Source organism: Falco punctatus (genome assembly GCF_963210335.1).
Source record: "Falco punctatus genome assembly, chromosome: 1".
In the NCBI taxonomy this organism is placed as follows: Eukaryota; Metazoa; Chordata; class Aves; order Falconiformes; family Falconidae; genus Falco; species Falco punctatus.
This window is the reverse complement of record NC_137580.1, coordinates 119,757,551-119,780,741: the sequence shown is the minus strand read 5'-3', so window position 1 is coordinate 119,780,741 and position 23,191 is coordinate 119,757,551. Positions and strand designations below refer to the sequence as shown.

General features: G+C 51.6%; 2 protein-coding genes across 3 annotated transcripts in view; both read left to right on the top strand.

Moving 5' to 3' along the window:
- NUP85 (nucleoporin 85) overlaps positions 1-23,191 on the top strand; it is a 246,140-nt gene that overhangs the window by 110,292 nt on the left and 112,657 nt on the right. The gene's annotated exons all lie outside the window — the stretch shown is intronic.
- Positions 98-22,991, top strand: CDR2L (cerebellar degeneration related protein 2 like). The gene is made up of 5 exons (XM_080389527.1): positions 98-3,162; positions 15,649-15,761; positions 17,119-17,267; positions 18,196-18,360; positions 20,179-22,991. Exons 1-5 carry the CDS (start codon positions 3,084-3,086, stop codon positions 21,062-21,064), a joined length of 1,392 nt encoding a protein of 463 aa, XP_080245653.1. The 5' UTR covers positions 98-3,083; the 3' UTR covers positions 21,065-22,991.

The window sequence follows — 23,191 nt, the reverse complement described above, 5'->3', positions numbered from 1 at the left end:
TCACCTTCCGCCAGGCCGCCCCTGCCCTCCCCACTCCACCGCCACCTTCCTCCTCCATCCCCATCCCCGCCTGCCGCCCCTTCCCCCTCACTCTGCCCACACCTCACTCCCCCATGGCCGTACTCCCCCTGCACCCTTCCTTGTCGCCCCTCTCCCTGAGGGCCCACCGCAGAGCATGGCTTCCCTCAGGTTGCCGTCCTCCAGCCCTTCGCTCTCTCCTCTGGCCTGGGCTCCCTCTCGCCTTCCCTGACAGCCCCCTCCTGTGCTCCCCTGACCTTTGCCTTCTCCCCCCATCACCTTCCCCTGCCACCATCTTGCCGCCTTTTCCCCTGCTCTGCCCACAGCCTGCGTCCCCTGAAGCCCCTTCGCTCGGCTACTCTCCGGCACAAGCCCCATGACAGCTCCATCTAGCCACCGCTGGAGAGCCCGGCCACCTGGCCTTGAACCCAGGTAGCCCGGAGGGGTGGTGGGACACAGCCAGCTCTGGCCTCTCCCTACTCCTAGGTCAGCCCAAGGGCCAGGAGCCAGCAGGATTTAACCAGTACTCTGTGCAAGCACCTGGTAACAAGCTCCTTGCATGTGGTGGCCCATTAACCCTAACGAAACTCTACCCACCTGTGAGGGGAGGATGTTTTATAACTCTGGGGACTGAGAATTCAGGATTTGGCCTTCACTAAGCACCTCAAAGCAGCTGTTTGAGGCAATTCAGTGTTGCCTTTGAAGCTGTCTCACTGTTTTCCTGCGCTGAGCAGCTCTGTGAAACGCAAGCAGGTCTTTTTGGTGGTGTTGAGTTGCATTCCACATGCTCAGCTCTGCAAACCTCCTTTCTTCAGAGGAAATGAGGTAATTCTGATCATTTCGCCAAAGAAAAGCAATGTGCTGACTCCCCAGCTGGGGCAGGCTGTGGGAATTCTCATTTGTTCGCATATAACCTCTACAGAAATCACCAATGTTTGATTATATCGAGTGACAGGTCAGATCTGAGACGTTCTTGTAAAATCTACAGGAAAAAAATACTTCCACAAAATCATGTCACCAGGTTGCTGCTGCCAAACAGGCTAGGGCTTTGCATCTAATCACTCACTGTGGCTACACTACACAGATAAATGATAATAATTTATGTTAGGGACAGAATACCTTTCACAGGCAATTCTTTTTCACAATTAATAGAATAGCTCAGCTGGAAGAAACCTACAGTGATCATCTAGCCCAACTGCCTGACCACTTCAGGGCTGACCAAAAGTTAAAGCATGTTATTATGGACAAATGTCTCTTCCAACACTGACAGGCATGAGAAAATTAAGGTTCTTCCCTGCCCCCATTTCTATAATAAAACTGCTCAGAAAAAGATCTAGGAGCCAGTCAGACATGGCTTTCTTCCAGATATACCAAAAGTGCTTGATTATCTTTGCTGAGTTATAAACGCCATGCTCTTCTAGGAGACTCCTCCATCCTGGTCTGCAATGACATTAAGGCAGAAGGCTTTCCAGGCAGTCACTGAATTTCGGAAATATGTAGATGGTTATAGAGAGGTCTATGAGGAGAGAAGAGGAGAGGAACCGTCTACGTTTCTCTTATTCCCTGCTTTATCTCTCTCCTCTACTGCTGTATGTGAGAGCTGAGCACCAGCCATTGCTTTAATCACCCAGGGGCTCTCAGCTGCCTGTCACTGCTGGATTGGATAGAGTTTTCTGACACAGATCCCATCTTTTCTGGATGCACAGTCTGCTGCTCTTGTGTAAACATCTTATATTGCCTTTTCTGTAGGCACCACTGCAAGGTAATGCAATCAAGCGTAAATCCAGGGAGTTTCATTGCACAGAAGGCAAAAAAACCTCAACCCACCACATAAACCCACTGTCACATGACTTAATTTGGACCTTTGATTCTCTGATGGATTCCAGGGCTGACAAGGATAAATAACCCCCCTTGGACCAATCTCCACTCTAGCAAGTAGGAGAAAGATGACCTTCTCTAACCCTCATTCCCTTAAGCTGCAAAGCGAGTACCAGAATCCCAAGTCTTTTCTGAACTTGTATGTCACAGACATCTCCTCAGGACTCTACAAATCCTCATTTCCCTCAATTTTAAGCTCCTTCCACTCTTCAGAAAGACATGAGAGTTTGTCCTCAAAAGTAAGAGAGCATCAGAAGCACCAATTTCTCATCAAGGGGCAAATCAGAGAGAACAGAATTGGAGGCAGAGCTAAGGAAGACACAGCACTGAGGTGATGCTATGGGGCTGTTGGTGTGGGGCTTCCCCCTCCACAGCCCCAGCTAGAGAGCTTGGAAACACCCTCATCTTGAAGAGCAACCCATCCAAACCCACCAGGGCAGAGAAGGCACCGACATCCCCACTGAAGGGTCCTGAGACTCGCCCAAGGTCACCCAGAAGCCCATGGCAAGGCCAGGACACCCTCTGCATCCCAGCCAGCGCTGGAGCGAGCCCTGCTCCTGGCTGACCTCCCCAGGGGTGCTTGGACCCAGCTGGAGGCATCACGGCAGGGGGGCTGCAGGTCATCCCCACCTTGCCCACCCCAATCCCCGCTGCCTGTAGCCCCCTGCCCGCCCCGCTGCCCGCGGCAGGGCTGGGCGAAGCGGAGGAGGAGGAGGAGGAGAAGGAGGAGGAGGAGGCGGAGGCGGCCGGCCTCTTCTCGCCTCCCCCTTCCCTCTCGCCGGGTTTCCTTGCAGCATTTCCATGCTAGAGGTCTCCACCGAGCTGCGGATTGAGGATCTGTCTGGCTGCGCCGGGCCCTCTTCCTTCCTTTGTGCATCCCCCCGCACCGTGCAAGCCGTGCCCCCCCGCCCCGGCCGCCACGTCCCCGCTGCATCCCCCCTCCCGAGCCTCCCCCGGCCCTGGCGGCAGGAGGAAGCCGCCCCCCCGGGCAGGCAGAGCCCGGGCAGCGGCGAGGCGCTGGGTGCCACGTCGTGCCACCCCCCTTCCCGGCCCGGCCGGGGCATCGAGGCCGCATCCCCGCCCACATCCCCGCCCGCATCCCCGCATCCATCCCCGCTCCGCATTTTCGGCGGCGGCGGGGTCCCCTGTGGCGGATGCTGCGCGTCTCCCCAGGCCGCTGGTGCTAAATGCTGAGCGCCGACAGGATGGAGGAGTTTCAGAGCGAGGAAGAGGAGCCCTGGTACGACCAGCAGGACCTGGAGCAGGGTAAGGATGGGAGCACCCAGCAAGCTGCCAGGGATGGTGGGCCAGGGGGATGCGGGGGCAGGAAAAGGGGTAAATCCCAGGTACGGGAGGGTGGGATACCTTCTCTCAAGACTCATATTTCCTTGGCAAAGCCACCGCCTCATCCTGCAGCAGCAGCTCCGTGGAAATCTCAGCTCTGCTGCTCCAAGCCGCTGTCCTGGCGGTGGGAAGTTTAAACCCGACGGCTAGAGGCAGGGAAGCCCAGATTTATCCTGAGCATCAGCGGGGTCAAAAATTCGGTGATCCACAAGGAAGCTGGTTCCCCAGAAAACTTACTGCAGGCAGAATCACACACGGGTAGTTATGACATTGCTTTCTTCTCAGAGCAGTTGCAGGTAGAGTTAGCAGGCACACTAGTTAGAAATCAATACATTGGAAATAATGTGTCGCTAAGCTGAGGATGCTGAAAGTGTCTCTCAAAAGCTTTTGCTGTCCAAGCCCAAATCCAAAGGGACCTTCAGTTTCTAAGTCACCTAATTATTTCTGGAGATTTTACCAATCAGCCATGAGAGCAGGAGAAATTGAGAAGGAGGGAAAAAAAAATCAAGGCCAAGTTTCAAAGAGCAAAAATAACCTTGTTGGAATTATAAACACACATTTGTGTAGTTTGTTTTGAAGTATCTGTACCTGTATTTGCACTAGTTCTATGTAATGTTTATCCTAAGGCTGGACAGTTGGCAGCTGTGGGTATTTGGGGCTTCTTTTTTATTTTATTTTGCTTATCTTAATATTTTGAGTTAACACGCAGTAAGTAAATAATTGGAAGAAGTTCTGTTTCAGCCAGTGGCCCAGGAATGAACTGAACTTTGTCAACACATAGCGGAAAAATCATTCCTACCTAAATACAGTACCCCTCGGCCGCCTCGCACTATAGGTACGGAACAGTTATATAGACAGCTGACTGTCAGCAGGGACGTATGGTCCAGCTGCAGCTCCTCTACCCACTGTAGTTCCAGCACATTATGTCACGATTTAAAGTTTACACAACTTCAGCTGCAGGGCAGAGGCCCAGCAAGGAATGATAACCAGCCCCCCAAGGGATTGTTGCAGCTGGGGTTTAACCCCAATTTCTCAGTTAACAGGAAGTATCGACCGCAGGGTACTGGCCCCGGTTCTTTGAAACACAACGCTCAAATTAACCCGGGGCAGAGCATGGAGATGGAGCTATCAGCTGAATAAACAGTGCAGCCTTTGAATGCTCAGAAATTCACATTTCTGGGTGACGTCTTCCCATGGCTCACAAGGGGCCTGGGCACTGGTCCAGGGGCAGGACACAGGCTGAGGAACAGCAGAACTACAGATGAATATAAGGAGTGTTGAACAACGTGGGACCAATTGATTTTTAGCCTAACGCTGTCCCTGGTGTCAGGTTCATGAGTCAGCACTGGCACCGTACAACTGGCTCGAAGCAATAAAACCACCTTCCCACTGCAGGCCAGGTTCCTAGCTCTGTCCCGGCAGCGTAAATGCAGAATAACTGCCTTCAGATAATGGATTGATGTTGGGGATGGACTCCACCTCTGAGCACATGCAGGACACAGACCCAAAACAAAGCCCAGCTGCGGGGTTTGCAGCCTCCTGTATGAATGGGGGCTGCACCAGCTCGCACGAACTCAGAAGGAGAGATGGGGAAGGCTTTAACTAAAATCAGCCAACTGGAAAGGTCCTACGGGGTAATTACAACCGTAATTAATTTGCATGATGCACAAAGCATCATGAAGGACAGTGCTAGACTTTGTCCACATACACTGCGCCTTTGCATTACAGTGTGGCAGTATCTGGAGGTCTTTGGTGACAGCAATAGCTGTGAAGCTGTTGGTTTAGAAATGAGGGGTGGAGGCACAGTGCAAGACATCCAGTGTAGCACGATTGTGAGGCGGTTGTGGGCCAGCATTACTAAGAGGATCGGCATGCCAACAGGCCAGGGTCGCACAGAAACCCACGCCTGGCAGCAGCGCCAGGACGGCAGAGGACAAAACCACAGGCTTAAAGACTGTTCCTTAGGAGTGAGGGGTGGGAGAAGCAAGAAACAACCCAAGCTAGGAGAGCAGAGAAGGTTCTTCTGGTTGCTGGGCCTTTGTCGTCATTTCACAGCATCATCAAATATTTATTACATTTACATCCAAAACTGTTTGCTAAGCAACAGATGGCTTAACTGGGAGCTCTGTGATGATTATGTTAATTAACCATTTTAGCACCACAGAGGAAACCATGCCTCCAGCTCCACTCTGAGCACCTGTTACTTTCCTCCTCACCCCCCCACAGGGGGTGAACTTGCTGAAGTTAACTAATTTTTTCAAGAAGATAAAACCCCAATTGCTCTTTTTTCCCCTGAAGCGCCCCTTCCAGCCTCATTCAAATGAAGCTGATGCCTTTCAGACTCCTTTACCTGTTTCCTAGCATGCTGTAAGCCTCCGTGGCTTTGTACCAAGACATTGTACCTCCAGACATTGAACCAAGATGCCTTAGTATACAGAAGCAGAGACTCAAATCCCAGCCGGCATACTTAGCAGTGACATGGAAACAGTAGTGGTGTCCTCTGAGGTGTTTCATTCTTATGATATTCCCTCTGAGAAGGCTTTCTGATTTGAAGGTGTTAAAAATGGAGCTCTGATTGCTTGGTAGCATGGCTTTGCTTATGGCCAGGCTTCCTAAGCACGAGTACATGTCAGCGCTGCTTTGGTTCAAGCCACAGCCTCACCTTCCATGGGCTGGGGAATCTGTGCCCCTAAGTGTTAAAACCAGAGTACAGTGATGGTGAACCTTTTTCCAGCCATTGAGAACTGATGATGTGGCCAGAGTTGCGTCATCCCCTGTGCGCAGGGTGTACATCCAGCCAGACCCTGAGAGAATGAATGAACTAAAATTAGAGACTCTGAGCTGGGGATAAGTGGGGACACCTTTTCTGTTCATCAGAAGCATTTGTGTTCAGAACGGCTGCATGCCAGCTTAATCACATCTGGATCCAAACAGAGCAGAGAGCAAACCCAGCAGCTATCTCTGCCAGCCACTTCCAGCCTTCACCTCCCCCACAGCAATCTCCCAAGGCAAGTCCTTGCAATCACTCCGCTGCATTCCCTGATCTTCCCAGCCTCCCGGCCTCCCTGCCAGCATTCAGGTCTAAGCCAAAGAGCAGGGCACAGTTGAAGAGGAGAGCTCTCAAAGCCACCCTTGCAATCTGGAGCCTAAATACAGCCTAAGTGCTGGGGTGATTCCTGCGGTGTAAATAAAACGGCCTTGCACTGCTCTGAGTTAGGCAGCAGCAAAAGTAGTACAAGAACCAGCACATCATCTCATTGCCACTGCAGGACTGGTAGTCCTCTCCTCCTGGGCAGCCATAGAAACTTTTGGGCCAACCCATCTGCAATGCAGGCTTAGGACTTTACGGCTGTAACCTCTAAAGGTCTCCAGATTTAAGGATCTTATTTTAATTCCTCCTTTTCCTGCCAAGCATCTGATCTCTTGCATGCTAAGAAGGAAAACGACACAAGGTGCTGAGCTTGCACCACTCCAAACTCATCCGTTAAGACACAGGGTCACCAGTGCTCCAGTGACAGGCTCCTGACTTTGAGGTAAACCCAGGGGATCAGTGCTGGGATTTCTGCATCACCCAGCCTGTGTGGGGTGGCCCATGGAACTGCAACTCACGGTGGGCTTTGCCCAAAGGATTCACTGCACTGGGGAGCAGGTGGTACCGCGAATTCTGTCCCTCATGATGCACTTATCCCAGCATTCAGCTCCGGGGAGAAGCCACGCAGCCTGCCTGTCCTTCAGGAGCGCAGTGGTTAACTCGCTGTCCTTCCTCCCCAGCGGCAAGCCAGGAGGACAGAGTTTTGCCTGCAGTAGCTGAGCCACTTACTTATTTAGCAGTGCAGTACAGCAGGTCACCTATGGCAGCGGAAAGTTTTCAGCGACTAATTGCTGAGCTGCTTGGGAATGGTAAGAGGGACTAGAAAAGTCACAGGAGACAAGGAAATAAGATGACATTTAGGTTAGTCTGAGGAAGGGATGAAAGCCACCAAATTGGGGCGGGGGGAAGGAAAAAAATAATATATGTATTTTCCTAGAATAATATTTCCCCTGTTATGTGAAGACAGCAAGAAAAAGGGGCGTAAGAGAGCCCCACACAGCAGCTTCCAGGATCTCCCTCCTAATCTGTTCCAGAAGCTCCTTTCTGTATCCGCCGACCCTCAGGCACATACTTCCAGCTGTGGGAGGGAGCGGAATCAGAGGAGCTGCTGGGCGAAGAAAAGGAGAGGCAAAAGGAAAACTGGCAAAATAAATCAGAGTTTTCCATATCTCCCATCCTGAAACAATCAGCTAACAGTGGCATTTCTCCTTGGCAAGGCCATGTGCAAAGGATTTACGGTCCGAGCCCTGAAGGACTTTCCCCCACCGCAGCCCTGCGCCCAGGGACCGGGAGCCAAGGCACCAGCCGCTAACACCCTGCACAGGGAGCCTGGCCCCCCACCCCCACCCTTTCCCAATCCTCTTCCATTTCTCCTGTGCCAGCCAGCGCTGGATGGTGACCGAGCAGATGCATTGACTCAGTGTGACAGTCAGGAACCGCTCAGAGCTGTGACAGCACCAGAGTCTGCTCCTGCTCCTGCTCACGCATGGCTTGCTGACTCCCGCACACACTCCACCTTTACTAAAAGGCTTTTCCCAGAGCAGCACGGTGGTATATTCCCACCTCACCTAACTCCAATAGATCTGTGTGCTCACACCAAACGCATCACTAGGGCTTCCAAAGTTTCTGCTTAAGGTGCTCAAACATACTTATGTGGGCCAAGAATTTAGGAAAGTATCCCCAATACAAAATACCCTGAAGGAGTGAGACCAGATGTTACACAACTGCCAGTCTTTGCACAGCTGGGAATTTTAAAATGATTGTATGTTAGAGTTTGTACTTTGTCTTTTCTTCCATGCGCATTTAACAAACAGTTGTAGACCTTCTCTCCAAAAGGTGACAGTTCTTTTCATGGTTTAAACAGCCTGTTCCTCTGCAGCCTTCTGGGAAGCCACTCTAGTTTATCCCATGTGCAGCACAGCTGCCCTGGCACCACTCAGTTAACTGGTCTCCTCCCTGAAGAACTCAGTCCTTCAAGCGTGTGGTATCCAGATTCCTGATGACCTCTTCCAATTACGCAGCTGCAGCGATGGCAGTGGGAGCTAGGACATTATTATGCTGTCCTCCAAGTTTTCTTGGCCTGCAAGCAAGTGTTGAGTTTTGGGAAGACATGCTAGACTGGGAGGCGGTGGCTGAGCACTGGTCTCTGCAGGAAGAGGCAGAGCAAGGAGCAGTGCAGTGCATCCCCCTGAGCATCAGTCTCTGCAGCAGAGCTGCTTCAGGAGCACTGGTTTTGGTGTTGGGCTCCTGAAAGAGGCATTGCCCTGCACCCTGCCCAGGACTAGTGATGGACATAAATAACACCATGTTGAGAGTACATCAAGTATTTCATCACTCCCTCTCCTTGCAAACTCAGACTGGAAGGCTACAGCACTGTGTTCTTCCTGCGTAGCTCCACAAGTGGCACTGATCACTCACCTGAGGTCAGGACCTCTTGCTACATGGGCAGCATCTCCAGCCAGTACCAAGAGTCAGGCACAAGGCAGCTGGGCTGTGTGTGAGGTGCTCCTCGAGGCACAGGGCTTCAGAGCACTTCCCAGCAGTGGATGGGAAGGGAGCAGTAACAGGGCAGCAGCGTGCATGATGATACACTTTAAAGCCGAGCAGAGGGGGTGCCAGAGAAGAGGTGTGTGGGTTTTTAGTGTTGCTGCAGGGGGTCAGGCTGTTTTCTGCATTTAGCTTTAACACATGACTGTGGAAGATGGATATTCTCTGTACCTACATGCCTCTGGCCCATGAGAGGTAGCAAACAGGAGTAACCAGCAGCCGCAGTGCTGGCAGTGATCTTGGGGGATGCTGCAGCTGCAGATGACAGTTGTGCTGGAACTTGATTGCTCCCTGAGAGACCACACCACTCAGGATCAGTGGTCCTGTCTGCCCCACCCCCACCCCCCCCCAGCAAGAAGGCAGCAAGGACAGCAGGGCTGGCTGGCAACGGCTCAGGGTAGGAGAATACATTGTATGAGCATGAGCAGGGCTGGAGAGCTGACATGGTTGGGGCAGCCCATTGCTGTGGGCACTGTTCCCTGACACATGACCTGTCCTTCACAGGTTGCCTTTGCTTGGGACTCTGCACGTGCACAGTACTGTGGTGCAGCAGCAGCAGACATGTAAAGTCTCCCTGATGCTCATCCTCCTTGTTCATCCCGGGTCAGTTAACAACCTCCTGCCCAAAAACACACAGGGGAGATGAGATTGCCACATGGCAGCAATCCATGTTTCTGTGTCTTTACCTTTAAAAGAGTAAAAGCCTCTATTCACGGTTCTCTGCGTCCCAACATAATTAATTAGTCAGAGCTTTGCTGCCCGGAGGAGGAGTGCACACAGGAAAGCACTGGCTTCCTTTCTCCCTCCTTTTTCCTCGCTGCTTCTCCTCAAGAACTCCACTTGTATGTGTTTATTTAGGACGCTTTCTGATCCAGGTGCACTAGGAAAGCCTCCAAGCCAGTCACCGAGCTCTTTGAAACTGTTTTAGCCTACAAGGCAAACACAGGCACTGAGGCTGTTTAGATAAGAGAACATCAGGGAAAGACGCAGATGGGGCCCCAACCATGGTCTAATAACATACTTTGTGTTATCATGCTCTAACAACTTGGCAAAATGCACATTGATTGCTGTGGGCACAGGGACGGGACTGCTTGAATGTGTTTGAATAGGCACATACAGCTTCTAAGCAGAGGTAACCATCCTAGGTCTCAAACGTCAACATACAGGGGAGGCTTTGGGGCACGGAACGGTACGAGAGCAGAAAGAAAAGGCGAGTATCAATTAAGTCAAAAAAGCCTGACGAGCATCAGAGAAGAATGAAAGAAGAAGAGCTGATAGAAAGGAAATGCTGCATAGGACTGAAAAATACAGAAGGCAAGGAAGGGAGCAGCAGGGGCTGAGGAGGCTGGAGGGTTTCCCTGCAGCACAGCACATTACAGACATCGCAGCCCTCAGCCCCTTGTCGGACTTTTCCACTCCTTGGTGGTGCCAATTTTGCTCAGGGGACCAGAGACAGCACAGAGGGAGCTGCTCTCGTTGCACTGTGCTTGCCTCGACCCCCTGCAAACCACCTCTCTCTGCCACCACCTGAGCTCCCACCCTACCAGGGACACTTGCAAAGCCAAAGGCAGCCCAGGGATACATAACAGATTACACAAGAGAAAGAAAAGGAAGAAAAAAGCAAGCAAGAAATCCAGCAAATCTCATTAGGCTAACAGAAATGCCTGTGTGACCAACATCAGCCCAGCTAGAACCAGTTTGAAATGAGGAGAGGAAGAGAGAGGAGGTGGCTGTGCTGCCAGGGGCTTCACACACCCCCTTTGCCTGCTCTCACCCAGCCCTGGCAGAGGCATCTTCCCCCCCCTTGCCGCATTAGGCTGCTCCACAGAGCGAGCCCTGCCTTTGTGGTATACCCGATTCCACCAAAATGGCAGGTCTCCACGAAAAATAGACAGAACGTCAAGTGCAAAGCTGAACTGGGTAGCAATGTTCGAGTTATGCCAGTGTAAAAGGGATGGAGAATCCACGCCTCAGCAGTAACACTGGTGGCTCTCTGAAAACTCTGCCTAGCCATGGGAAACACTAGCATCTGTGGAATGGGCATGTTGAAAAGGCTTTTCCAGGTTGCTTGTGAGATGCTGTCAGATGGCAGTTGCTTCTCTGCATCCCAGCACTTTCCATTGCAAAGGCTTACAAGGGCTAAGTACATAGATTGCCTCCACCACCCATCACAGAGCAGCAGTAAGTGATATACTAAAGCCAATATTCATTATAATATACCCAGATAACACAATCTCCTGCAATAAGAAGAAAAATAAATGAGGAGCAAGTACACCCTACCCTCCAGTAAACCAGCATAACATCATTTATTTAGATTTTGAAAGGAATAATTGCACCTACCCTTGACTCTAAATACCCATGTGTAATGGAGCAGACAGCAAATGCAATTAAATTAAACGTCAACAGCATTAAACATCAGTTCTTAACTCTCAACCTACCCCATCCATCAGCTAACAAGCACACTGGAGTTCCTCCAGAGACCTCCACACCAGAGCTCTGATAGCTGCTCCTCTCCGCCCTTTAGCAGGTGAATTCATCATCTGCAGCAGCAGGAGAGGAGCAGCCCTTTCCACAGCCCCACCTTTAGGAAGGGACCACAAGTAATTCCTTCGTGGCTGCTTAGATGAAAAGGACCTGCGGATCCATGTGCCATAAACCCCTGCCTTTTGGCACAACAAGCCAAAGGACTTCTGTCACCCCCTGCAAGCCTGCCTGTCTTGCAGGATGGGGACAGGGCTGGTGTATTTAAAGGTGAGGAGCAAAGGACAGCATCCCTCACCTGCACTCAGAGCAGCGGGCACGTTCTCTCACAGCCTAAACGCATGAATCCCGCTATCCAAGAGGGACGACAGGGGAAAGCCCATAGCAGCTGCTCCAGATGGTGGCTTCTTCCAGAAAGCTGTATTTATGAGGACCAACCAAACAGCTACTGGATCACCATCGTGCCGAGAGCAGCCAAAAACTCCTCTGCTTGACATTAGGCTTACACTCCCCCAAAGGCACAAGCAGGAGATGCTGGGGGGAAAAAACCCCTTCAGAGAGCAGCTATGACAAAAAGTGCTCTGCCCAGACAGATGCAGGCCAGCACTGAGAAGGCAGAAACAGCTCCGAACCCTCTTTGGACCTCATTGCAAGCTGCTGCGAAGGCTGAGCCGGCTGGGGAAGCGCCCAGCTCCACAGCAGCTCCAAGCAGAGCACGTCTGCCTGTGCCAGCATTTCCACAAGATGCTGCAGCAGGGAATACCCTGCAGGTTGTTCATCAGCCTCTTTCAGTCAAAGACAACCTGCTATAGCTTTTGGATGAGGATTATTTTTTTTTTCAAGTTTCCTCAGTGACACAGAGCTAGCAGAATTAGCGCTGGGCTAATGGAGATGATCTCCGCAGCTCCAGACAGCTGCCTCCTTGATGAGCTGCCCAGCGATGCTCCCCTGTACCAAGCACTGCTCGTGTTCAACTCTCGCTCCCTTCCCACCATATGGTCTCTCTTCTCCTCTCCTCCCTCTTTGCTCAGGCGCCTTTCCCACAGAAGCTTGCAGGGAGATGCAGCCTCCATCCCTCCCTCTGCTTTGCTCCATGCACAGCTCTTTGTTTGGGGACACAGGGTGTCTCCTTGGCCGGTGTTAATTAGAAGGGTCACGTCAGCGCTTGCAGTGCTGAGAGCCAGAGGGCACCGAGCTGGTGCTGCCCAGGAGAGTTTGCATCTGCAATCCCCTCCCAAATCGGATTTGGGCAACACCAAGACATCCATTTTTTAAAGCTGAATGCTGGCCTTTTCTCGGTGGTGCTCTTGGCGCAGGCATGCTGCAGAGGGATCGGGCACATCGAGAGGACACGAAGCACAGCCGCTCCCCTCTACTTTATTTCTCTTTCTGCATCGAGAGGGGAGGGGGAAGGGAGGCATCAGCATATCTGCTAAATTAGGGCAAGTCATACAGCACTGGCTGGCTGATCTGATAGTGGAGAAGCAAAGAGGAATACAAAAAATTGTAGGGAAACCAGAGTGCTATGCAGGGGGAATCCCCAAATTCCCAAGTAGTTCCTTTTCTCCCCAAACAACCTACTGAAATTTCACATTCAGCCTCAGGTTTCTGAGGTCTCCAAGGAGGGGAGCCGTGTGCTCCCCCAGCCCATGCAGAGCCACAATTAGTGCAAAGATCGAGAGAGATCTGGTTTAAAGACAACATTAATGCACTTCCACACAGCATCCCCTCCCTCCCCGCAGTCCCACAGCCTGGGAGAGACCAACAGGTGGGGAAGAGGACTCGGGCACAAGGCAGGTGGATGAGACAGGATTACCGAGGATGCTTTGGCTGGCTGGCGGGCAGAAAGTGAGTGAGTGTGTGCATGACGATGGCTGAGGCAGTTAAAAGACACTGAAAGAATCAATTCCCCCATGTCCTTCAAGCCTGGAGTCTCTCAGGCCCTTATGCTCAAAATGGAAACGAAGAATCAATTTCCTCCTCAGAGCTCAGCCCCATTCTTTCCTCTTTCCCACTTGTCCCCAAACGCTGCTCATTTCCCCCATTAAATTATTGCTGACAGAGCCCCTTAAATTACAATGCAGGATCTTGCACTGGCTAATCCACTTAACTCAACCCCAGCTGATTAAATTGGATGCCATATGGTGGGAGAGCACTGGTGTAATCCGCAGGGACGGGGACACACTTGCCTCATTACCTGGAGCACGGCATGGAGCCCTCTCGCTACACGCCTCTGTGCCGGGGTCCTGCTTACTGCAAGGGATGCGATTTACAGGGTGCCGGTCTCCAGCAAGGCTCTGGCAAGGTGACGATGCCATTAAATACAGCCCCAAGCTGCTTAAAGGCACAAATTGTCCTCCCTCTCTGCTGGCATCTGGCTGTTCCCCTGTCCCCAGCTAGCGTAGCAAACGCTCAGTCTCCCAAGGGCACTTTGGAAACTGGGGAAATTGGGTGCTTGGAAAAAAAAGAAAAAATAAATAAATAGGTGGAGGAAGTCTGTCCGTAGGGAAACGTGCCAATATCTTGATTACACTGATAACTGCAATCGTAGCCCTCAGACCAGGTCACTGTGCAATGATGAGGATTGTAATTAAAAAGGTCACAGCCTAGAATAACACCCTGCAATGCAGGCCACAGCTGGAGAGAACATTTCCATGGTAAAGGGGAGATTTGAGGACACACTGAGCAGCTGCTGGCTGGACATCTGGGGAGCCAGCCTTCCAGCATCCCTGGAGCCACACGGAAAGAAACACGGCCATCACCCAAAAACTAGTAACACAGCGGCACTTCCCACAGTGCAGCGTTATCCATCAGGAAAGCCCCATCCCAAGCACTGACAGCAGGAATAGCGCTCCTCCCAGCGAGCACTGGTGTCCGAGAGGTCAATGGGAGCCTAGTGTTGTGATGTGCCACTTAAAGTGTGAGAGATCAGTGATTTTCCCAGGGCCGGAATACACCGTAAGCAACCTGGTGCCCCTTCTTCTGGTCTTAGTGACCAGATATCCCTCTTTCCCAATCAACTGTATGGCCAAATCAGTCACTGGAAGAAATTATAGCTGCTCTCAGCCCCGGCAGAGCCTTTGCAAAACACATCCTTAGTGGCAGACTGGAGAGGAGCATTACAACGAGCTGAGAAAATGCCAGGGCAGGAGACCCAGGTCGCCTCGCACACTACAGGATCGCCACTCCTTAATTATCTAAACCTGCATGAGAACCATACCAGAGAGAGAAAGAGAAATGAAACAGGTCCTGATGCGTGTTCTTATCTTTTTGAAGGTTTAAGGCCAGATTTTCAGTCTGCCCCTGTAAGGGCTAGAAACTCATCTCTAAAAGCACCAGGAAAACCAGAAACCCTCATGTTCATAGGAGGTCAGGCTTTAAGATGACAGCCCATTCCTGGGAAAGCCAAGGGCTGTTATCAGAGCCGGCTGTACCACCCCAGGCCCACGAGCAGCAACACCTGATGTGCTCAGGCTTTGGCCAGTGCAGGACTCACAGGGTCCTGGGGCTTTTTCCTTACCCAGGAGGCAGCCCCAGTATTTTAAACCAACTACACTGTCAATGTCCATTTTCCCCGCAGTTCTCCTAAAGTCCAACTACTTCAGTAGCTTCCTAAGGGCGTTTAGAGGTGGCAGAGAGTCAACACAAAGCGGTTTCTCCTCACCTTGGAGCAGCCCCAAGGAAAAAGCCACAGACCCGGCGATGCGGTGCTGCCCGGATGGCAGATGTGCAAGGTGCTTCCAGCCCCCTCGGGCCACGCATGGTTTTATTACTCGTGTCAGTCTATTAGCGGGTGATGGATGGAGGCTGACAGGGGAGGCAAGGCACAACCTTCGTTAGAGATAATAATATAATTTACACAGCATCCCCAGGGTCCCACGGGGCTTTGCCTTGCTCTTGTTCCGATGGATGCTGAGCCCCTTTCAGCCCAACAGGTCTTGGTGATAGGGGATGGAGATGCTGAGCACCTGCCACAGCCGAACCTCATGGGCCTGATTCTGGCTATGCAGTGTGCAGTGCGGTGCAGAAGGGTTATGCAGTCAGGTAGGCACCAAATCCTCATTGCGTGGAGGAGCTGCAGATAACCCAAGCTTGGCCTCCCCTGGCTCCTGCAGCCTGGCAAAAGAAAAGAGGCCAGATCCTGTATATCCCATAAGCGTACATCCATGTCAAAGCTTGTCAATACAACCAGTGCCATGCAAAATTGGCACGGTGGCATTTGGGGACCCCACCGCACCCACCCGTGGGGCTGCGGGAACTGCAGCAGCTTTTTCCCGTCTGCTTTTCAGACTTGCATTTGGCCGCAGAGCTGGGGAAGACGCTGCTGGAGCGCAACAAAGAGCTGGAGGACTCCCTGCAGCAGATGTACGCCACCAACGAGGAGCAAGTGCAGGAAATCGAGGTAGGGACACGGCGGGGCCAGGGGTGGGGATGGGAGCTGCTCGGCCACCACTGTCACCTAAGGGCGATGATGGGGAAGGGGCGCTTCCACCAGTGCCAACAGCTCAGATGCCAGCAGAGAAGAAGGGATGTGCCGTGGGGCACAGGAGTTACAGTATCTTCTGGATGTGCCTGAAGCGGGATGGGGTAAGGTCTGGTCAAGATCATACCAGCCCCGGAGAGGGTCCCTTTCCCCCACTAACTGGTATTTTCCCCTCTTCTCACATCCCTGCACTCCACCCAGCTGTGCACACCAGATTTTGGCACCAGGTTGCATCTGGGTCACATTTGGACTTTCCCTGCCCATCCGCCAGCCTTCACGCTCATTGCTCTGCTCTGCTGCAGCTTTCCCTTGATTCCAGTTATTTATAATCGCGTTTGTTCCCAGCTGGCCCCTCGGCACCCCCATAACACAGCCCCCTTTGTTAGAGGCATCAAATAGCTCTTTCTCCAAGGGCTGCAATCTAAACCACTGTTTCAGGCACCCTTTGGGATCAGGGCAGTTATTTCTAAGAGCCCACAGAACTGATCTTAAAAGCTTAAACCTGCTGTGCCAGGAGGGTTTTCATCCACTGGAAAACTTCTAGAGATCTGTGAATTAAAAAAGATTGGACCCCCCCTGATTTAAAAGGATGCAGGGCAGAGGAGGGCTGCAAGTTCACAAGAGCGAGATGTGATGGCTGCAGGGATCTGACAGCAGATGTCCAAGGAATCCACCAGATGGATTTAGCCACCCCCTACAGCAGCCCTTCAGAAGCAAGCCTGCTATAGGATTTGGGTCTGGTCCCAGCTAAGAGTGATCATCTGGGTAGATGCCCCTCTCCCAGTCTTTGCAGGATAAAATCTTGTGATGACAGGCTCACAGAAAGGGGTCTGTGAACACACAGAAATGGCAGGTCTCCTCACATTTCACGGACTCAGAGTTTTAGCCTGAATTCCCAAGGAAACGCAGCTTCTGCAATCGATCTGTCAGCCGATCCAGTAACCAACTGGCCAATTTCAGTCAGCTTTGGTGAAGGGTTGCAGTCCCAGGGATATCAACTTTCTTTGGGTACTGGGGATAAAAAACCAGCTGAATAGAGAGAGACTGAGGTTACTGCCCTTCACAGAGGGCAGGGGAAGCTCAATCATATTTTAGACACAAACCTATATAGAGTGGGCAGGGGTATGAATATTTCGACTGTGGAAGAAGCTTCAACCGGGCAGAGGATAAATCAGCCACAAAACATGTTCTCAGAGGAAGCAAAAGCTGTAGAAACAACCTGTGAAACAACCTGGACGTTGGATGTGGAGTGTTTCTGTTTCACTTGTTCTTGCAGTACCTGACCAAGCAACTAGAGATGTTGCGGCAGATGAACGAGCAGCACGCAAAAGTCTATGAGCAGCTGGACCTGACAGCACGGGACCTGGAGCTAGCTAACCAGAAGCTTGTGCTTGAAAGCAAAACATCTCAACAGAAGATCCAATGGTACGGCCTCCCCTCCTCCCACTGCAGATAAAGAGATCTCCATCTCACCTTTCCCCTGCCCCAAAGCGCAGCATGTCCTTGCTATTTAAGCCATTCTCTTATCAGTCGGGTTTTGCAGCTACTTACAACACGAGCTTTTTGCACCGATGCTGGTTGGCAGAGGTCAGCCACAGCACAGACACCCCTGGGACGAGGGCTGGATAAAAGAATGTCTGAAGCTGCCAGGAGAGAGGCATGGCAGCCTCTCCTCGGATGTGTTTCCTTGAAGAAGAGACACATAATCATATCAGGGAGGCCCCCAGCACGCAGCCCAGCAGCAACACTAGGCACAGATCCAGCATCTAACGAAACCCTGGCTAGTCCACACAGAAACACCAGTTTATCCATAGTATTTCTTTCCTAAAACAAGCCTATGATTAAGGTCATGTCTGGAAACAACAGACCTTGCAATGCAGCACCTTCTGCAAATGACCGTGCAGTGGAGTTTCAGAGCAGAAAGTTTTACAAACTGCATTCACAGCTAGAACAAAACGAAATCTCTGCCTGGTCTCTCTGTGTTTATCTCTACGGGAGAAACAAGAGAGTAAATAGCTCACCTGCTTGCCTTTAGTGCAGAAATATTCCAGGGTAGTGCTTATGTCCCAGAGGTGACTGTTTCAGCCAACCAATTTGAGGACAGAGGGTCTCAAATTAGTACGATCCCTCGCCACTGTTTCAATCCCCCACCCTTTTCTACAAACGCCCCCATTCAAGAGCAACCACGCAGAGAAAGCCCCACCGCTGCCCTGAAAAGCACTGTCATACTCCCAGGGCACGTGCTAGGAAGTGGAAGCACATCCCATAGACTGGCTTTCTCTGTAGGGAAAAAGCACTTTTAAAGGCCCTGTAGTGCCTGACTCCCCATCCGTGCTCCCTCCTCTCTCTGCAGCTTGACAGAAACGATCGAGGGGCTGCAGAACCAAGTGGAAGAGCTGCAGAAGCAGGTGGAGGAAATGCGGAGCTTGGAGCAGCTCCGCATTCGGCGGGAGAAGAGGGAACGGCGCCGAACCATCCACACCTTCCCCTGCCTTAAGGAGCTCTGCTCCAGCCCCAGGTACACAGCCTTGCCTTCAGCAACCCCTCCAGCCTTCGCCGCCGCCTCCTCTGCCCGTGAACAGGGGATGCGGTGGGTGATGCCCTCTGGGTGTGCGCAAAAGTCCCCCCCAACCCCCACAGGGATCTAGGCTCTGCATCAGAGCCTGAAACTCGGTGCTGGAGGTGGAGGGAGGACCTCCTGCCCGCCTGCCTAATCAGGTGGCGTTGGCAAAGCAGAGCCTTCCTGGGGCAGAGCCTCCTCCCTCGAATAAGCTCTTTTTTCAGAGGGCAAGAATAGCCCCCCAGGAGGACCTGGACGCCTCACGCAGCTGCACTGCACCAGGCTGCAGGGGAGAGATGCTGTCTGGAGGGGCTGGGACTCTCCTGGCACGTTGGCAGGGAGCTGTGCAGGAAAACACGCCAGACAGGACGCATTGCTTGAGCTCTAGATAGTTCAAACCAGCCTCTCCCAGTACAGCCCACCCAGTAACACATCATGTGAAGAGGACCCTTACCTCGAGCTGCCCACGCAGCTTCCCTTCCTGATCCAGCACAGCCCATTTTCCCTTTGCAGCTCCCTCCCAGCATCTCCGGCTTCCTGAAACCAGTTGAGATGGTGCGTTTTGTCCTGTATGACTCCAGTACCACCACCCCTCCCCCCCCAGAGCACCAGTCACACACTGAGGTATGCCACGTGCTGCCGAATGCTGTACAAACACCTTCAGCACTATTGCACACTTGATCCTCCTTAAAACCCAGCCACTGTGTTAATTCACTGACCTCGCGAGGGCATTTCTTGCTCAGCTTTGTCCATAATAGAGGCTTCTTTAAATAGATAAGCGGTCGATAAACTTTGTTACTGAAAGCATCCTCTACCAGAGGATACGAACAAAAGACACTTTTACTGCAGCAGCAACGGGGATGTTTATGAGGCCATAATCTAACCCCCAGCAAAATCCACTTAATGTCTCTGTGGTTCTTTTCCCCCCAGCCCCACTCTCCCCCTGGTGCCTCGGGACCTCCGTTCAGCTTGCAGCTCTGCAGTTGGCTCTGAAGGTCAGGCTGCCCTTCAGTAACTTGGAAATCTGTTCAATACCCACCACCACCAGCCATGCCTTCCAGGGGAGGCCACGGTGCTTGCTCTCTTCCAATCTGTTCTACCCAGATAGGATGCCATGGGCACTTCATTGAGGAGGAGGAAAATCTGATTTCCCTGACAGCAACGTCAGGGAAGGGGGAAGTGCTCATTATCACTTCCCAGGCAGCGAAGAAGACACAACACTGTCAAAAGTCTCTGTGTGCCTCCTTTGCTGTATAAATCTTCCCCCACCCTCTCTGGAGCATCTCCCAGACACAGGACAGCAGAGCCTGTGCTTCTGGTTTTTGGCTGGGTGGGGTTTGGGGTTGCTGGCAGATGCAGTGAGTAGTTGGTGAAGTCTGTGATGCAGTGAGTAGCTGATGACCTCTAGCAAGAAAAACTCGAAGCCTTCTACTTTCAGCTCAGACTGCTAGCACTTGACCGTTCATCCTTGCTTCACAGCGATGTTGATGGCTTATCATTAACCAGATGAGTCTTTTACCTGTTAGGGTTTCATTTCCCTCCTGTCTTTCACCACTGTTACCAAATGAGGGTGCAGGTTCTCTGGAACAGGGTCCAGAAGAGCCCCAGCCACACCTTGTGGTCTCCTGGCACACAGGAGCAGATGTATCTCACTCCATGAGCTCATGTTTCCTCCTTTCTGGGCATCAGTGGAATTACTTACATGCCAAGACGACACAGGTCCCTCACGGACTGTCACTTGGTCAGACTCTCTCAAGGGTCTTTCTTCTCTTTCAGGTATGAGGATGCATTCCAGGTCCACAGCTCTTCCACAGAGTTCAACCAGAAGCCACTGGAGAGGGAAAACGAGCGCCTCCAAGCCATGGTGAACTCCCTGAGGTCCCAAGTCAACCAGGAGAAGCAGCGGAAGGAGAGGGTTGAGCGGGAGTACACCTCTGTTATTCAGGAGTACTCAGACCTCGAGCAGCGGGTGTGTGAGATGGAGAACTGCAAACTGCGCATCAAGGAACTGGAAGCAGAGCTCCTAGAGCTACAACAGATGAAACAGGTCAAGAAGTATTTGCTCAGCAGGGAAGACAACCTGTCCGAGGCCCTCCTTGAGCCACTGAATAACACCCCAGAAGCAGACTACATTGACCTCTCCGAGGAGGAGGGAGGAAAAAGTCACGGGCCATCCATGACACCTTCCCCAAACCACCCTGTCCGGAAAAGTTGCAGTGACACAGCCCTCAATGCCATCGTGACCAAGGATGCTGTGAGCCGGCACGAGGGCAATTACACGCTGCACGCTAACAACGTGCGCAAACGGGGCATGTCCATCCTGAGGGAGGTGGACGAGCAGTATCATGCCTTGCTGGAGAAGTACGAAGAACTCCTGAGCAAATGCCGGCAGCACAAGGACAGTGTGCGCCACACAGGGGTCCAAACGTCCCGGCCCATCTCTCGCGACAGCTCCTTCAGAGACTTCCGAGGTGAGGGACACGAGTTGGAAGAGCGGAAAACCATGGAGAAGACCATCAGCAAACACGTGGAAGCCGTGGACAAGCGGCTGGAGCAGAGTCAGCCCGAGTACAAGGCTCTTTTTAAAGAGATCTTCTCCCGCATCCAGAAAACAAAAGCAGACATCAATGCCACAAAGGTGAAAAACAAGAGCAGCAAATGAGCCCTGCCTCTCCGCAACTCCCGCGTGCAATTCCGACAGCCCAGTCTTCTCTTCAGCCCCAAAAATGCCACGTGGCCCCTCTGCTTTGAAGGTTTGAGAGGTCTACGAGCAAGAAAACGTCACGGAGACTCAATTCACTTTTTTAAGCTTGGGCTCTGGACAACTCGTTGGGACAATTGTACATTGTAGTTAGAGGATTTCAGAAACTGTATGACGGATCTCTGCATGAGTTACTGCCGCTGCCAGACATCACAACAGCAACGTAAACCACACCACGAAGGAAAAAAAAAAGAAAAGCGATCACCTCCTCCACCCTTTTCAGCTTGTGTTACAGCCCGATTATCTGCAAGCAAAAGCCTGGATGTCCTCCAGCATCCTGCCGCAGCTGGAGCGCAGTGTTTCAGAGTAGAACAAAAAGCCATCGGAACTTCAGGGGCTGCTGCAGCACACCAGTCCAGCCCTCCACCTCGGTTTTATGGCTAAGAACCTACGCTTGTACCCAAAAGACTTCTGTCTACGCCTTCCCCTTCCCCAAAGGGCAGTACGTTCTTGCTATTTAAGCCATTCTCTTATGAGTCAGGTTTTTCAGCTATTTACAATGCAAGCTCATTGCAACTGGAAAAACTTGAAGAGAAACATAAAACTGATTGTTCTGTCTTCATCAGCATCGCTTAGTATTCCAGTCCATGCTCTCCAGACTTCGTAGGCATCTGGGATTTCCTCACTTCAAAGCTGCCCCAGTATTTCAGCCCAGGTGAAGCATTGTGCCTGGTAGGAATTTAATGACCAAGGCTTTCCCATAAGCTAGGGAAGAAGTACTTTTACAGTGTCAGAGACATGCTTTCATCTCACAGTCTGGGTAGCAGCCCGCTGGGCTGTGCTCTTCCAGAGGTTGTCATTGCCCCATTGTAGCAAACTCCTCAAATGCAGCTTGCATGGGCTTGCAAAACTGACTACCAGTGACTCGCATGCAAGCGGGATAAAGCATCTTACGGCGCCAGGAGCTCTGGTGCCGGCAGTAGCACTGATCACACATTGCCCCACACTTTTGCTCTGAACATCTCCCCAGTCGAGAGGACAGATTTCAGATTTCTGCTGAAAATAAGCTTTCTTGGCTGAGACACTGTCTCCAAAGGTTGTCACCTCTCACGTTCCAGTTCACTTGCCAGCACTGCAATCTCCTCACTTTTGCTTCCACAGACATGCGAACACACAGCCAAAAGGCCACTGCAGTCTCAGGAATCACCAGTTTCCATTTTTCGCAGACTAGATGTTGACCTTGAATGGTCAGACACTTGTTTTAGGCAGAGAAGCAGCATTTCATTACAGCTTAGGCAACACCCTGAGCATTGAGCCACAAAAATCGAGCAGTTCAGTGTAAGCTACCTATCCTGTACCTGCCTGGAGAAACTTTAGGCCAGATTTGGATTCTATTTTCACCAGCTTACATCCCAAAATCTTGGGTAAACGGTTGGGATTTTTGCAACATCGAGAAAATAAATGAGAAGGTGGCGTTGGAGGGGGAAGACTGTTTAAAGGTAATTATGCTCTGAGTCTTGGTCCTCGATGTTACGAGGAGCCACCTTTCTTTCACTCGACATGGGATTAATCCAAAAAATACCCCCCAAAATACCTTCTTTTGTTAAGCTGAGTACCACGGCGGTAAGTTGGCAGGAGTGCGATGCCCAAACCCCACCTGCTCCAGAGGTCTCCTCCTCAAGCCACCCACCACCAACCACTCCGCTCTTCCACGCGCTGCATCTTCAGGTGCCCTATGGCCCCAAACTCAAGAAATATTAGGAGCCATACGCACGACTGTGGCTACCAGCTCTGTAACAGTATGGAGAACCTTCATGCCTTATTTATTTATAATGGAAAGCAGTTGTCTAATAAAATTAAATAAAAATGAACAACAGCAGCAAAAAAAGCAGCCTTGTTGATTTTCTCAGAGCATTCGCCACCCTGTTAATTCAACATGTGTAGCAGGGGATAGCTGAAGCGATGTTGGTTTAAGTCAGCCAGTGTTTACCCTGGAGTCATCTGGCTGCTGCAGAGGTGTGGGAAGAGGATCGCCTTCACTTTCCATTTTAAACAATCCCATGTGAATCAGCATCACAGTTAAGTGTA

Bases quoted from the DNA above. Each gene is read 5' to 3' on its own strand.
- CDR2L (XM_080389527.1), top strand. From the start codon at position 3,084: ATGCTGAGCGCCGACAGGATGGAGGAGTTTCAGAGCGAGGAAGAGGAG. The intron at 15,762-17,118 runs GTAGGGACACGG...TTGTTCTTGCAG, and splicing joins AGCAAGTGCAGGAAATCGAG to TACCTGACCAAGCAACTAGA. The intron at 17,268-18,195 runs GTACGGCCTCCC...CTCTCTCTGCAG, and splicing joins TCTCAACAGAAGATCCAATG to CTTGACAGAAACGATCGAGG.